This window comes from Theropithecus gelada, chromosome 1 (assembly GCF_003255815.1).
Source record: "Theropithecus gelada isolate Dixy chromosome 1, Tgel_1.0, whole genome shotgun sequence".
Lineage (NCBI taxonomy): Eukaryota > Metazoa > Chordata > Mammalia > Primates > Cercopithecidae > Theropithecus > Theropithecus gelada.
This window is the reverse complement of record NC_037668.1, coordinates 195668051-195684875: the sequence shown is the minus strand read 5'-3', so window position 1 is coordinate 195684875 and position 16825 is coordinate 195668051. Positions and strand designations below refer to the sequence as shown.

At 41.1% G+C, this 16825-nt stretch overlaps 1 protein-coding gene across 2 annotated transcripts in view; it reads right to left on the bottom strand.

The window, feature by feature from the left end:
- SCYL3 (SCY1 like pseudokinase 3) overlaps positions 1 to 16825 on the bottom strand; it is a 42162-nt gene that overhangs the window by 8461 nt on the left and 16876 nt on the right. For both annotated transcript variants that reach the window (XM_025403343.1, XM_025403353.1), the window contains exons 4-10: positions 15789 to 15902; positions 13524 to 13580; positions 10030 to 10132; positions 8695 to 8806; positions 6667 to 6744; positions 4107 to 4246; positions 2336 to 2520 (exon numbers count right to left, since the gene is read on the bottom strand). In XM_025403343.1, coding sequence (XP_025259128.1) covers positions 2336 to 2520; positions 4107 to 4246; positions 6667 to 6744; positions 8695 to 8806; positions 10030 to 10132; positions 13524 to 13580; positions 15789 to 15902 — 789 coding nt within the window. The remainder of the gene's footprint in view (positions 1 to 2335; positions 2521 to 4106; positions 4247 to 6666; positions 6745 to 8694; positions 8807 to 10029; positions 10133 to 13523; positions 13581 to 15788; positions 15903 to 16825) is intronic.

The window sequence follows — 16825 nt, the reverse complement described above, 5'->3', positions numbered from 1 at the left end:
CCCTTGAGTAAACCCATCCCCCACAATGAGCCTGGGCTGACTCTTGCAACTCTAACCGAGAGAATGAGGCAAAAATGGCTGTCAGTTCACAACCTACACTTTAAGGCTTCTTTTGTCCCCTTTTTTTCTTTAGCCCTGGCCATCCATTTAAGAACTCCACCTACCTTGCTAGAGAAATCATGTGTGTGGGGAAAAGAAAGATAGATCAGACTTACTGTGTCTATGTTGAAAGAAGTAGACATAAGAGACTCCATTTTGTTCTGTATTTGAGATGCTGTTAATCTGTGACCCTACCCCCAACCTTGTCCTTGCAAGAGACATGTGCTGTGGTGACTCAAGGTTTAAAGGATTTTGGGCTGTGCAGGGTGTGCTTTGTTAAACAAGTGCCTGAAGGCAGTATGCTTGTGAAAAGTCATCACCATTCTCTTAATCTCAAGTACCCAGGGACACATACACTGCCAAAGGTCGCAGGGACCTCTGCCTAGGAAAGCTAGGTATTGTACAAGGTTTCTCCCCATGTGATAGTCTGAAATATGGCCTCGTGGGAAAGGAAAGACCTGATCGTCCCCCAGCCTGACACCCGTGAAGGGTCTGTGCTGAGGAGAATTGGTGTAAGAGGGAAGGCGGCCTCTTGGCGGTTGAGATAGAGAAAAGCATCTGTCTCCTGCCCGTCCCTGGGCAATGGAACATAACCCGATTGTATGTTCTGTTTACTGAGAAAGGAGAAAACCGCCTTAGGGCGAAAGGTGGGACTTGCTAGTGCAAAGCTGCTCTTAATGCACTAAAAGGGTTTATGGAGATGTTTACGTACGCATATCAAGGCACAGCACTTTTCCTTAAACTTATGTCACAGAGATCTTTATTGATATGTCTTACTGCTGACCTTCTCCCTACCATGATCCTATTATCCTGTCACTTCCCTTTTTCTAAGATGGTAAAGATAATTATCAATAAATACTAAGGGAACTCAGAGACCGCTGCCGGCATGGGTCCTCTGTATGCTGAGCGCTGGTCCCCTGGGCCCACTTTTTCTTTCTCTATACTTTGTCTCTGTGTCTCATTTCTTTGCTCAAGTCTCTCATTCCACTTAACAAGAAACGCCCGCAGGCCACCCCTTCACATGTGGAAATGTCACTTTGGGGGACAGAAGCCCCAGGGCTCCCCGAAAATTCATGGAGAGAAAGGCCCAGCCTCGCAGCCACCCCTTCCAAGATACCAAGGAGCCATTTTGGATGTATCAACCCTTGTCGGGCCCCAGATGACTGAAGCCTCAGCTGGTATGTGGAACAGAACCTTCAGCTGAGTCCAATCAATCCAAAGAATCATGAGAATAAAATGATTGTTGTTTTAAGGCACTAAGTTTTGGGGTAGTTACACGGCAACAGATGACTGAAACATATCCCACTTACGAGCTCCTTGAAAGCAGAGAGAATGTTAATCTATCTCACAGGAAAATTATTTGAAAGACACCATGTGATTGTAGTCTTTTAAAACAATTTTTTAAAAACTTCATACTAGATTGAATAGTGTCCCTCCAAAATTCCTGTCCATGCAGAATGTGACCTTTATACTGGGTTAGGGTAGGCCATAAATTCGATGACGGGTGTCTTTCTAAGGCCATGTAAAGACAGACAAGGAGGTAAGAAGGCCACGTGACAACAGAGGCAGAGGTTGGAATGATATAGACAGAAGCCAAGAAATATCAAGGATTGCTGGGAGCTATGAGAAGCTTGTAAGGAGGAGTCCCTTTCACATCCTACAGCCTTCGGAGGAAGTAGGGTCCTGGTGACACCCTGGTTCTAGACTTCTGGCCTCCAGAACTAAGAATAAATTTCTATTGCTTTAAGCCATGCAGTTTGTGATAATTTGTTATGGCAGCCTAAGAAACTAATACAAACCTTTCATTAGTTTCACTAACGAAACACTTCAGTGGGCAAATCATAATAAAGTTCCCTAGTGGCTGATAACAACAGCCTGAAAGACACTGATACAAATCATCTCATGTTCCTCTCTGTTCTAATTTAATTACTTTATAATAATTATGGATAATTACATTTTATGTTCACAAAGCGCTCCATATATTTTTGTTATTCATTTACCCTTCTGAAATTAGCAAACAATTATAGTTTTTCCCAGGTTAAGACCAAATCTGTCGGTTTAATCGATTTGCCTGTGTGAATGGAATGGAAATGCAATTTTAATTTCAGCACTTTGTATTCCACAGACTGCTGCCTCAAGGCTTTGTAAGCTATTATCTGAATACCTCCAAACCTCCTCCTTTCAGCACTCTTTCCTCAGGTTCTGTGACTACCCCACTGCAAACTTGGCCTCTGACCTGTGGCAAGATGACTTTCTTCAGCTGCTCCTGAGTGAAGTGCTCCACGTAGGCCTCGATGTGAGACAGCAGCACCATCCGCACATGCTCTTCGTGAACTTCGAACAACTGGAGAAGCACGGGGATCACCCGTGACTGGAACAGGGCTGGTGAGAGCAAGCAAGGAGTTTCTCCCTGCGCATGATCTACCCGAAAAATCAAAGGTTATAGATGAAAAAACAAATTTTCATTTCAGTGATGAGTATTAAGCATAATTCATGCACTGGGCCCAAAAGTACACATATTCTAAGTACTCTTCTAAATTCTTTTTTTTTGTTTTTTTTTTTTTGAGATGGAGTCTCACTCTGTCACCCAGGCTGGAGTGCACGGCGTGATCTCGGCTCACTGCAACCTCCCCCTCCCAGGTTCGAGCAATTCTCCTGCCTCAGCCTCCCGAGTAGCTGGGATTACAGGCACCCGCCACCACAGGCTAATTTTTGTATTTTTAGTAGAGACTGGATTTCACCATATTGGCCAGGCTGGTCTCAAACTCCTGACCTAGTGATCCGCCTGCCTCGGCATCCCAAAGTGCTGGGATTACAGGTATGAGCCACCATCCCGGTCAGCCAGTACTCTTCTAAGTTCTAATGCTCTAAACCAAAGGAAAGTTCTTTTCTTGACCCAAAATTACTTAACGCTTAATTATGTTAAGTACACTTATCCGTAGAGTTTTTGAAATACTAGAGATCATACTTAGTATAAAACAAAGCTGCTATTTTAATAGAATTCTGAGTAACTTTTTATAAATTTATGTTTAATCAGTGAGGAATTTCATACACTAGATTTGTGACATACTGATATTGTTGTAGTTGTATTTGCAAAACCAGGTGTTAAATGCTACAGTGGGACTTTGATGCTGGATAGTCCTCTTTTTCCGGTATTTATGGTAGTGGTTATCAGGCAGGTATGCATTGAGAATTATTTGGGAACTTTTAAAAAATATGTATACCTATGTCCTGGCTCTGTTCTAGAACCAATGGATCAAGCAAAGAGGCAAATTTTTAAAAAGCAACATAGGCGATTCAGAGGCACACCCCTATGTAAGACCTATTGAGGAATAGGATGTAAGAGCTATAAAGAAAAACTCGTGGCTAAAGAGAATGATATCAAAGTACAGACATAAGGAAATTCTAAACTGTAACAAAGCTTTGTTGGACTGAGATCCGTTTAAGAAAATAAATTCTGAAAGCAAGATTCTACGTAACTTAAAATTCTAATGTTATATTAATACTATATTCTCTAATCTGTTGTGTTACCATCTATAGTGCTATAAAATTGTAAAATTCCAAAGCAATAACCTCATTTCACATTCGGAAAAAAAACCCTGAAGTCCCAAGAAGTAAAATGATCTCAGTGCTTTTCACTGAAAATAGAAAACAAATGGGTTGGTCTTGGTAAGGTAGGAGGTACAGGCCTACATGATTCATGATAAATGTAAAAGTTCTTTGAAGATGCATGCCTTACCTTAAAACTTCAGATGTATATTTCAGATTCTAGTCAGATGTAACACTTATTATAGTAAATTGGACTCTCTAGGAAGATGCTTCATTTATCCTGTGGACTTTGGTACCCAGGTTTGAAAATTAAAGTTATCACATCAGGGGCCAAAAACTGTTCTCTGTTTTTAGAACCAAACATTAACTACACCACACAGTAATTTCATCCTGCTCAAATATGGACTAATAATCACCAAACTCCTTAACTAGCAATAACACTTTGAAAAAGCATTCACCTTTTTTGGGGCCAAGCAGATGAGGAAGAAAACTCTTAACAGCCACTGGCTCTGCAAACACCAACTGATTAAGCAGAAGAGGCACCAACCTTGAAGCTATCAATTCCTCTGACAAGCAGCTGACTCTGTCCAGCAGAAATCTGAGGACAAAAAGGGAAAGCCCAAGAAACTGGTCATGACACTGTATCAGCTTACTTGTACAGTTTAGCCTACACACAGCTTCTCTCTCACTTCTATCAAAGTGATGCATTTTGAAATGGAGATAGAGAAGGTGAACAGATTGGTCCCCAAGTACTTAAGAAAAATGCATGGCTGGGTGCAGTGGCTCACACCTGTAATCCCAGCACTTTAGGCGGCCAAGGCGGGCAGATCACTTGAGGTCAGGAGTTTGAGACCAGCTTGGCCAACATGGCGAAACCCCATCTCTACTAATAAAGTACAAAAATTAGCCAGGCGTGGTGGCGGACGCCTGCAATCCCAACTACTCGGGGCTGAGGCATGGGAGGCTAAGGTTCAGTCACCTGAAGCTGGGAGGCAGAGGTTGCAGTGAGCTGAGATCACACCACTGCACTCCAGCCTGGGTGACAGTGAGATTCTGTCTCAAAAAACAAACAAACAACAACAAAAAAAAACAGGAAGTGTGAGGCAAAGCCAGCTAGTCAGCATACCTCCAATTCACACCAGGAAATGTTTCCACCAAATTATTCCCTTACTAATAGCCAAAGTGCCCTCCTTTTTACCCTAATAAGACAGGCTTTCTAGATTATTATCTAAAAGTGTCTAAAAGACACTTTCTCAAATTTAAACAATGTAGAAAGTTTCCATAACTAACAAATTATAGGCTTTTGTCACTATCCTCATAAATTAAAACAACATATATAAAAGCACTTTGTTAAAAATACATATATTAGGTATTAATGGTAATATTACTCCATTATACAATCACCCTTAGCAGATATCCTTGCCTCCTACTTTATTAGGAAACAGGTCACATGCATTATCACGTTCAAACCCCTACACCACTATCAGCAAACAGGTTTGTCTTGATACTCATTCCCACCTCCATTCCAGTTATCAAGGTTCCGAGGGCCTCCTCTTAAGGCCACCCCCATCCAGTCACTGCGCCAGCATTCCCCTCTCTTCCAGGACAATGCACTAACAGTTCCCCAACTTGACTGCAGCTTCAACTACTCCCTCCATTCTTCTGCTAGCCCCTTTCCCTCGTCTATTAATATGCTCAGGTCTCTTCTACCTTTACAAAATGCTTCCTTGACTCCATTTGCTTCTTCAGTGATAATATTTTCTCTCCAAGTTTTTCTCCAGTGTCTTTCTCACCTTCTGTTCACTTATCAGCCCAATGCATTCTCACTGCTGGAACAGCTCTTGCTAAGATAAAGTTACCAGTGTCTTCCTAACTGCTAAATGAACAGGTACCTGTTGATTCCTCCTACCTTTGTGAAATTCCCTACTCCTTTGGGAGTATCATAGCCTTCCTAGCTCTCTGAGTCTCCTCTAACCCCTGCTTCTCATTCATCAGCCACCCCTTCCCACCAGCCACCACTTCCCACCAGCCTCCTTATAAGGTTGGGTGCCCTAGGATTACAATTTGGGCCCACTGTCCTTCATGCTACCCACTTTCTCTGTGAAAATATTACCAACTACAGGCTAACACACTAATATTTCCCTCTAGCTCATCAGCTTAAGACTTCTCTCAAGCTTCAGACCTGTCTGGTCAACTGTCCATTTACATCTCTGTCTAAAGTCCAACAGATACTTCAAACCAACATATCCAACACGGAAGTCATAATTTTCCCTGCATATTAGGTCCTCTCCTCCAATATTCTCTATTTCATTTGGTGATAATTACTAAGGCTTCTCAGCTTTATCATTTGAAACCTTTATTTTAGTGTCTTCTTCATTGTAGACATTAATGCCCTTATGTGTGGCTTCATATTTACTGCCTGGACTACCATAGTCTACTAACCAATCAAAATCTTAAATGAGTTAAGCCTTCCCACAATAGAGAACAAAGTGATCCACCTAGAGGGACATTAATCTGTTTCGCAGCCTGCTTCCACCTCTTTGATGGCTTCAATGCCTGAAGTCCCCTATTTACAAATAATGTCAGCACTCCTCACTGCCACATGAGAGCGGTACCTCCTACCTGTCCTTGTCTTGGAATTTCTCCCCCAGCAGGACTCAACTGCTTGCGGTTCTTGCACTAGTCACACTAGGTTTTGTCTTTGTGCATTTGTTTATGTTGCCCCTCTGCCTAGAATACCTTTTCTCTAACGACCTCCTCCTGCCCTGTGTGTTCTCAGGACTCCTTCCAAAAGCTCTACTATACCCACCTCTCTGTTTAAGGATTATCAGTCTGGGTACCTGTTTCCTTCACCAGAAATATCTATCCCAGGGCCTAGCAGAAAGCCTGACACATAGGAAATGTTCAATAAATGTGAAATAAACCAAATATCTGAGTCATCTTCTCTAGAATACCTCAAGTGATTACATGGAGTTAATCCAAGTTATTCAATATAAATTCTTAATTTTCTGAACTTACTTAAAGAATTCCGTTTTTTCCTCTTCACTCTTCAATGTTAAACTTTTCAAGAAATTCACAACTTCCAGAAAATCATTTCTAAATGCCAAAAAGAGAAGGAATTCAGCAGAACAGATTAGAGAAGGCATGTTAAATATTGAGGCCATAACCACAGACTACATTAACATAATTTTAAACAAAGAAACATTCTCCTTTGCCATTTAAAGATTCTATTACAACTAAGTAGCTTGTGAGACAAATACTACGGAACAAGCCTCTATGAAATCTAACATTTTAATATCAAAGAGATCTGTGAAGAGGATACAAGTTTAAACACACATATGCTAACATGCTTTATGGTTTCGTCAGAAAAATCCTCCAAATTGTTGGTTGTAATAGGATGTTAAATGAAATATCCTGGGAGAAATGACATTACCATTACAAAATATTGCTGACTCTCCAGTCTCCTTTGATGAAATAAAAACTATTAAAGAGGTTGTGGAAAGTGGAATTTCCATACAGCAATCTTCTCATTTCTCCTGCTGTAATTTGCTTGGTCATTCTTTCAGCCAAGCAGGGATTAGTGCGAGAGGAGCGGTCAGTTTCCTACAGGGCTGCCAGAGAATTCCAAAGGCTGTGCACTGCTCAGCTCACATCCTACTGTGTATGAGACTGTTGACCGCAGATGCTACGGCATACAAGCTGGACATTCTATTCAGAGGCCCAGTAAGCAGAGCTACCACCTGGGTCTCCACATCTTATGTTTATACCTATCTTAGGCTTCCCCTGGTTCAGCGCAAAGATGTGTTAACTTAAATCTCATCAGTCAAATTGGTTCAGCTGCCTCTGTAAGGGATGCTGACCCTGGCTCCTACTGTTGTCTCTTGACTGGGGTTTCTCCCCACATTAACAGTGGGATTTTGGCAGGTGCGGTTTGTGTGTTTTCAGCTTTCTTCTCCCCTCTCAATTTACAACTCTTAATAACTCATTTTACACATAGTGATGACAGAATCTATTTACCGTAAGGGATTGTTCTTTGTAGAGACTTTCTATCAAGGGAAATAAAATATTTCTAAGAATCATCCAAAAGGGCATAGAAATACCTTGGAAAGAGTCTCATAGTGATAAATATATAAAATTTATGTCAATTAAAAATACAAATGTTTAAAAACATCCTCAAAATGATGATCATAATGGGAAAAATTCTGAATAGTTTCTTTGAAATATAAATGACAATATAATCCCAGTGACCACAAATGCTACTTATTTAATAAGATTACCCTCCCCACCTGCCCCAAGTTCTATCCTAGAGGTAATTTTCCCCACTTGGGAATAATATTGGCCCTCCCTCTGCTCTGGTTTTTCCCAAACTCTAAATGCAAACACATAGGGTTTTTAGTTTTAAAACTGACATAAGGTTGGCTTTGCTAATAAAAGTCATGAATATGGAACTAACCTGTGCAGAAGTTCTGCAGTCATGGAAATAAAAAAATGAAGGACACATAATTAAAACTAACCTTGAAGAGGGGGTCAAAAACATCTCTGAATCTAATAAAGTATTAAATTATATTGTGCCCTTCCCTCTAAACCGACTTCTTTGCTCTTCCATCACATACTACTAGACAAAGAAAATGAACTCATTCACCATCCCCATGAGAAAAAAATAATAATAAACTCATAATATAATGGCAGCAGAAAAGAAAGTCTAGGTTGAATAACTTTTTCAATTAACTTACAAATGTAAACCAGTGGACACACCTAGCTTCTTCACTATTAGAAGCCCTAATAAGGCTGGCTACAATGTCTAAATCCAAGCCTTCAAGACAATAAAGGATTTCTAAAACTTCCTATCTATAATAGGAAACTGACGGACAACCCAATTTCTTCCCTATTTTCTCCTGTGGACATGATTCAATCTCTCCTAATAATTAACAACAGAAACTGCATCATTTAGTCCTCCAAAATCCCCCCACTGGCACTTATCCAAGGTATGAGAGCAGGCAGCAGTGTTCCGGAAGCAGCCAGCGTCACCACACCAGATGCCCTCACCTGAAGAACTCATGAGATAGTAAGGTGCAGAGCGCTGGCCGACAGTTTGGAATGGGATTCAGCAAAGTTGAGTGCAAGGTCTGTTGAAAGCTGGAGAGAACATCCGCTGAAACTGAAATCCAGAGCTACAATTAGTTTCCAATGCCTTCTCCCTCTTTTCAGGACCTCTATAGCTGGAGACTGCCGAAAGCAAAAACCAACCTGTAAAAGCCCAAACAAACAAAGCCCTGGCTGTTGCTAAACAGCTTCCTACTTGCCTTAGGCATAACTCCTTGGCAGGTGTAGAAAGTTGTCCTGCCACCACTGTCAAACCCCACCCCAGGTGCCATTTCCTTCTATACCCTCTCATTTCCTGATTATCCATTTAACCCAGCTCAGGCCCAAAGAAGAAGGGCTAACAGTGTGATAGGTTTCAGGGCCTTTCTCAACAGGGGTTCCTCATCCATAGAACAGTTATGTGAACGATTATATTTACAGTTCTTCCAAGGATAGTAAATAATTGCTACCATTCTACATACACAGAATAGTTAGTTCATTATACACAATGGATGCCTTTGGGCCTTAGGGTTTAATTCTCAAGTATTTGGGATGGGACAATTTAGAGCTGAGAGCTGAATCAGAACACTGCATAAGCCTGGCGGAACAAACTGCATTAGAACTGGCACAAAGCTTGAGCTATGTGAGATGTAGGCCAGTAAGGGGCCTACTGTGACACTTGCCTCAGTAAACTCAATGAGTGGAAAATTAAAGTCCTAAAGTGGGCACAGGAGAGTGAAGCAGGCTGCCAAGCATGCAATTAGAGAACACAGAGGAGAGGAGAAAACAATGTCCTTAGTAGCCTGAGCTTTAAGAGGCAATGAAAGAAAAAAGTGAAGAGTAAATTAAAGTAATAGGAAAATAAATCAAATGAGCTTTGAAAGAATAGAGAAATGTTAAGCCCAATTTAACAAAAAATTATGAATTTTACCCTATTATTCAGATTATTACATATAAATCATTAATGATAGTTATGTACTTATTGGCTGGTTCAATAAGGAATACAGTCTACATTTAGACCACTTAAGTACTATTACCAATTAATAAGATAATCACACATGATACTGACAGCCATAGTTCAAAGTGCTTCCTACTTAAAATTCTTTTCACCATGCAAACGAATGAAACCCAAAGCTTCTTTCCCTACTGTTCTTAATATCTGCCCTAAAAAAGTTACCTGGTAAGCAAAAGATTCCTTACTATGCTCAAAGACTATAGTCCTTTGAATTCCACAGAGAACAGATCCCCGGATGATTTTCCTACTTATTCTATAGATGCAGTAGTATAACTCTAACTCACCCTGTTCATTTAAGATTGTGAGCAAACTTTCCACCAATGTTCCAAATGAAAAGGCATCCCGGGCATGTCCATGACACTCTGGGAGAGTTGTGAATTCTGGAGACTAAAAGCAGTAAAGACAATTAAAACTACAGGATCTGCCTTATAAGCCATTTCTAATTTTCTCTGAAGCACTTTCTCCCATGTTTGTATTTATTATACTAAAATCTGTCTTTAGAATACCACACATAAATGAATGTATAGGTTCTTAACACTATTAGTGAATAGAATTTGTGGAAGATTTTAAAACATTAAAATGGGCAAAAATTTTTAAAAACGTCAGAGCATGGCACACGTCGGTGGCTTTTAAAAATATTTTCACTGCAACCCATGGTAAAGAATATGTCTTATATCATGACCTACTATACATACACGTGCATAAATACACACATAATGGAAACAAAAGTTTCATAAAACAATGCTTAGACTTACTATCTAAGATGCCCAAAGACATCTTCTTTTATTCTATTTTTTTGTAAAATGCTAGTCAGGACCCCCTAAATTGACTTAAAACCCACAAATCACCAATTTTAAAAACACTGGTGTGTGTGTGTGTGTGTGTGTGTGTGTGTGTGTATATAGAAAATACTGATTTGGATAAATCTGATTTATTTCAAGTCTTAGGTCTATACTTAAGTTTATAGTTGAGTTCATATTTCCTGTAAAGCACACTAAATATATCTTTGGGAATTGTTTATTTACAGTGGCTATAAAAACAAATTTATAGAGGGAGCATCTGCTTTTGAATTTATTGGTAAACAGAATATTCTTTGCTAGCACTCTAATGTTAATAATCATTGTTCTGTGCATCTTGAAATCCTAAGTAATGGGCAGCTAGAGATAGATGAATGGTTTGGGTGACATACAATAAAGGACCTAGGGCTTTTGCTTCCACAATTATTATGGATTCCAGGAAAGTACAACTACTTATAATGGTTTCACTGTTTCCCCACCCAAATCTCATCTTGAATTATAACTCCCACAATTCCCACGTGTTCTGGGAAGAACCAGTGGGAGGTGACTGAATTATGGGGGCAGGTCTTTCCTGCCCTGTTCTCATGATAGTGAATGAGCCTCACAAGATCTAATGGTTTTAAAAAGGGGAGTTTCCCTGCACAAGCTCTCTTGTCTGCCACCAGGTGAGAAGTGCCTTTCACCTTCTGCCATGAATTGTGAGGTCTCCCCAGCCACATGGAAGTGTAAGTCCAATGAACCTCTTTCTTTTGTCAACTGCCCAGTCTTGGGTATGTCTTCATCAGCAGCATGAAAACAGACTAATATAGTAAACTGTTACCAGTAGAGTGGGGTGTTGCTGAAAAGATACCTGAAAATGTGGAAGAGACTTTGGAACTGGGTAACTGGCAGAGGCTGGAACAGTTTGGAGGGTTCAGAAGAAGACAGGAAAATGTGGAAAAGTTTGGAACTTCCTAGAGACTTGTTGAATGGCTTTGACAAAAATGCTGCTAGTGATATGAACAATAAGGTCCGGGCTGAGGTGGTCTCAGATGGAGATGAGGAACTTGTTGGGATCTGGAGCAAACGTGACTCTTGTTATGTTTTAGCAGAGACTGGTGGCACTTTGCCCCTGCCCTAAAGAACTGTGGAACTTTGAACTTAAAAGGGATGATTTAGGATATCGGGTGGAAGAAATTTCTAAGCAGCCAAGCATTCAAGAGGTGACTTGGGTGCTGTTAAAGGCATTCAGTTTTAAAAGGAAAACACAGCATAAAAGTTTGGGAAGTTTGCAGCCTGACAATGCAATAGAAAAGAAGATCTCAGGTGAAATTCAAGCTGGCTGCAGAAGTTTGCATAAGTAATGAGGGGCCAAATGTTAATCCCCAAGACAATGGGGAAAATGTCTCCAGGGCATGTCAGAGAGCTTCACCGCAGCCCCTCCCATCACAGGCCTGCAGGCCTAGGAGGAAAAAGTGGTTTCACGGCCAGGCCCAGGGTGCCCGTGCTGTGTGAAGCCTAGGGACTTGGTGCCCTGCATCTCAGCCGCTCTAGCCATGCAGAAAGGGGCCAACGTAGAGCTCGGGATGTGGCTTCAGAGGGTGCAAGCTCCAAGCCTTGACAGCTTCCATGTGGTGTTGAGCCTACAAGTGCACACAAGTCAAGAACTGGGGTTTGGGAACCTCCACCTAGATTTCAGAAGATGTATGGAAATGCCCGGATGCCCAGGCAGAAGTTTGCTGCAGGGGCAGGGCCTTTATGGAGAACCTCTACTAGGGCAGTGTGAAAAGGAAATGTGGGGATGGAGCCCCCACAGAGAGTTCCTACTGGGGCACCACCTAATGGAACTGTGAGAAAGGGGCCAGCATCCTCCAGATCCCAGAATGGCAGATCCACTGACAGCTTGCACCGTGTGCCTGAAAAAGCTGCAGACATTCAAGACCAGCCTGTGAAAGCAGCCAGGAGGGAAACTGTACCCTGCAGAGCCACAGGGTAGAAGCTGCCCAAGACCATGGGAACCCACCTCTTACATCAGCATAACCCAGATGCCAGACACAGAGTCAAAGGAGATCATTTTGGAGCTTTAAGATTAGACTGCCCCATTGGATTTCAGACTTGCATGTGGCCTGTAGCCCCTTTGGCCAATTTCTCCCATTAGGAATGGCTGTATTTACCCAATGCCTGTACCCCCATTGTATCTAGGAAGTAACTAACTTGCTTGTGATTTTACAGGCTCATAGGTGGAAGGGACTTGCCTTGTCTCAGATGAGATGTTGGACTACTGACTTTTGAGTTAATGCTGAAATGACTGAAGACTTTGGGAGACTGTTGGGAAGACATGATTGGTTTTGAAATGTGAGGACATGAGATTGGGGAGGGGCCAGGGGAGGAATGATGTGGTTTGCCTGTGACTCTCATCTTGAATTGTAACTCCCACAATTCCCATGTGTTGTGGGGAGGAACCCAGTGGAAGGTGATTGAATTACGGAGGTAGATCTTCCCTGCATTATTCTGGTAATAGTCAGTAAGTCTCATAAGACCTGATGGTTTTAAAAAAGGGAATTTCCCTGCACAAGCTCTCTTCTCTTGTCTGCTGCCATGTGAGAAGTGCCTTTCACCTTCTGCCATGATTGAGGCCTCCCCAGCCACACGGAACTGTAAGTCCAATAAACCTCTTTCTTTTATAAATTGCCCAGTCTCAGGTATGTCTTTATCAGCAGCATGAAAACAGACTAATACAGCTACTTATCGTGAAATGGGTATAATAGTCTGTTCACACTGAGGTATCTCTACCTCATATCATAGGTGTTTATGTGACAAAAAAATTTAAGCTGGTTCCCTGGCTGTGGCGATAAGATTAATCTTAGAAAGCTTTAAGGCCAGAGGAATTATGAGGCACCTATAACTCAGTAAAGAAAGGAATAAGCAGAGGAAAGTTTTTTAAAATTTCATACTTAGTTACACAAAGGTGCCTTCATTACATGTGAAGTATATCATCTTACCATCTCTTCAGGAGGGATAGATGCTGGGTCTCTTATTGACTGAATGCTCCTCAGAAACTAGACAGAGAAATGAATTAAAGAAAATGATTCATACACATGTTTGGTGAACTAATCTCTTACATCAGGTAACATAAGCAATGAGCAATGCAAACAGCAGCAATTAAACCTTCAAATCAATGCCACACATTAGATGCACAAATTTAAAATGCTCCTAATTTAAAAAATGCAAATAAAGTACCTGGCACAGCACAAGGCATAGTAATAAATGGTAGTTCCTTTTCCTCTCCCCTTCATCTGGTTTAACAGACATGCTCTGCTATTCAGAGGCATCTGTGCATCTGATTTCCTTATATGGAAATTAGAACACTTCCTTCTCTTCCTGCTTAGATATTAACAATAAGGAGGCTTTTCTAGCACAGAACAAATCTGTCATTAATCTCACTAAATCAAATGAATCTTAAGTCTTGCTACCACACGAGATTAGAAAGTTGAGAACCTTAGCTATGGAGACAAAACCAACATCCACAGAATAAGCATGTTAATTTGCTAGTTTTGAAGATTATTTTTGAAGAGCTTATATGTCCCGAACATCATTGAGAGCACTAAGAATACAAGATGAACGCAATAAAGTTTCTGCCCCCAACCAGGTGCTCACAACCTAGAATGTAAATAAGAATCTCCATAAACGTGCTGAGTGCCCTGGAAGCACCAGGGTGACTAATTTTGTTGGGTAGGGGAGTGCCTAGGGGAAGGAGTCACAGAAAGGAGATGGAAGCCAGATCTTAGATGAGTTTACATTTTCCAGAAGCCAAGGGGAAGAAATGCATTCCAGCAACAGAATGGCCTGCAAAGAAGAAGAGTATGAAGGAAGAAGGCATATGTGGGGACATAGCTGAACTACATGGAACAAGATGTAACCAGACTACAGCTCAAGAACTCTTGAGTGAGGCCAGGCTCCGTGGCTCACATCTGTAATTCCAGCACTTTGGGAGGCTAAGGTGGGCAGAAAACCTGAGGTCAGGAATTTGAGACCAGCCTTGGCAACATGGCAAAACCTCATCTCTATCAAAAATATAAAAAATTAACCAGGTGTGGTGGTGTGCACCTGTGGTCCCAGCTACTTAGGAGGCTGAGGTGGGAGGATCACTTGAGCCAGGGAGGCAGAGGTTGCAGTGAGCCGAGATCACACCACTGCACTCCAGCCTGGGTGACAGAGGGAAATGCCGTTCCCCAGCACTCCCCTAAAAAACCTAAATGGTAAATGAGGCTGAAGGTAGGCTGGAGAAAGACTGTGAAGGGCCTTATATCCCATGGCAAAGAATTTGGAATAAATAGCACAGAAAGGATTACATGCTATTATACGAAGTACACAAAAGGTAAACTCAGGGAAAAAAGGGATCAGTATGGGCAGGATAACCAGAGAGATGTCTTTGTGATAGAGCTTTTGAACTGAGCAAGAACCCATGAAAGTGCACATTAGACATGGCCCCAAGTTAAGTGTGGAAGCAGCACAAAAGAGAACAGGGGAAATTAGACTGAAACAGTGAGTCAACAGTGAGCCACCATTTCCGTAGGGATATTAAGAGGGAAATGATTTTTATTTTTTCTGTAAGAAAGAGTGAATGCAATGGCAACATGCGAAATGTGAAGAGAACACACAAAACAGAAAACAGGTTCATCAACCTGGGAGGGAAACACGCAGACAAAAGTATAAGGAATACTACGTCAGCAACAACACAGTCCACTAGGAGTTAAGATGCACAGGTCCTAAGTCCAGCTAATAAGATACCATGTATGAATTCGGGCAACTTGGACAATTGTTCAAAGAACATTTTCTGAATAACTATTATGTGCCAGGCACTATTCTAGGTAGAGGTATAACGATAAGAGACCCACACCCTTAAGAGCCCAACCACTGGAATACAAGACAGATACATAAAGGTAATCTCACTATCAAGTGGTATGATCAAAGTAAGTACAAGGTACTATGGGGCAGAGAGGAGGGGCATTTAACTAAAATATCTGAACAAAACATTTTACCTCTCTCAGTCTCAGGTTCCCCATTTTATAAAATAAGGAGAAAGGATACATGACTCCTACTGCCTCTGAGGAACAAAATGCTACAATTCTATAAATGAGGGCACTGACAAAAAATTCAAGTCTCTTAAGACCAAGCTAACACTGAAGGAAAGTGCCTAGGCAAGAACCACATACTAAGACGCTATTAAAAACCAAGTAAGGAAGGGGGGCTGTCCCCTGGCTTACCTCTGGTGTGGCCTGAGAAATTTTGCAAACAGTTTCCATTGCTCCTAGTTTCCAGTGCCCATCTTCACTCACAAACACAGATGATAAACAGACATTATTGTGTGTTAGTTGTCCCTGGAAAAAAAAAAAGAACAGAAGGAAGAGTGCCACTCCAGGATCTGAAATAGAAATTTATTTAAAAAAATGTTTTTCTCCATCTCTCACAATCTTTATTTTAAAAAACTAAATACTAATCACCAAAAAAAATATGACAAGCCTTCCCACTTGTGGCACGATAAATGGAACTATGACTTTAAGAAACAACAAATTGTATGAAGTTAGATAAAAGGAAAAATGGAATGGAAGGGCTTCTGTTATCTCCCCCTGCCTCATGTGGCAGGTTAATAAACACATTAAAGCCAGTGCACACAGTCATCTCCCCATTTCTATGGGAGTCAGGAGACATACATGTTCTTAAACATAAATTTACAAGTCTGTATAGCCTATATTATTTACTTCCAATGCCTTCAAAGATAAAATATATCTTTGCTCACATAAGTTATTTTATTAATTTTCTTCTCTAGATTCTTTCTCACCTACATTCTATCACGAACCCAGATCCACTTCACCTGAAATCTTGTCAGTAGGCATTAAAAAAATTCTGCCTGAAGAAGAGGAAAATGGAATGATAAGGACCACCAGAAATATCCCACAGACCACAAAAGAGCCCATTTTAAAACTGTAAAAACAGTACAGTCAAATAAGAGAAGGAGAAAATAAGAACAGGATTCAGGTATTATTTTTCCCCAAAGCAAAAATCATTTCAGTAGACAAAAAAGTGTGTTTAAAGTTATTATGTATGTATGTAATGTATGTATGTATTTATTACAGGGTCTCTGTTGCTCAGGTTGGAGTGCAGTGGCGTGATCACAGCTCACTGCAGCCTTGACCTCCTGGGCTCAAGCAATCCTCCCACCTCAGCCTCCCGAGTAGGGGGAACTACAGGCATGTGACACCATGCCTGGCTCATTTTTTAAAATGTTTTTGTAGAGATAGGG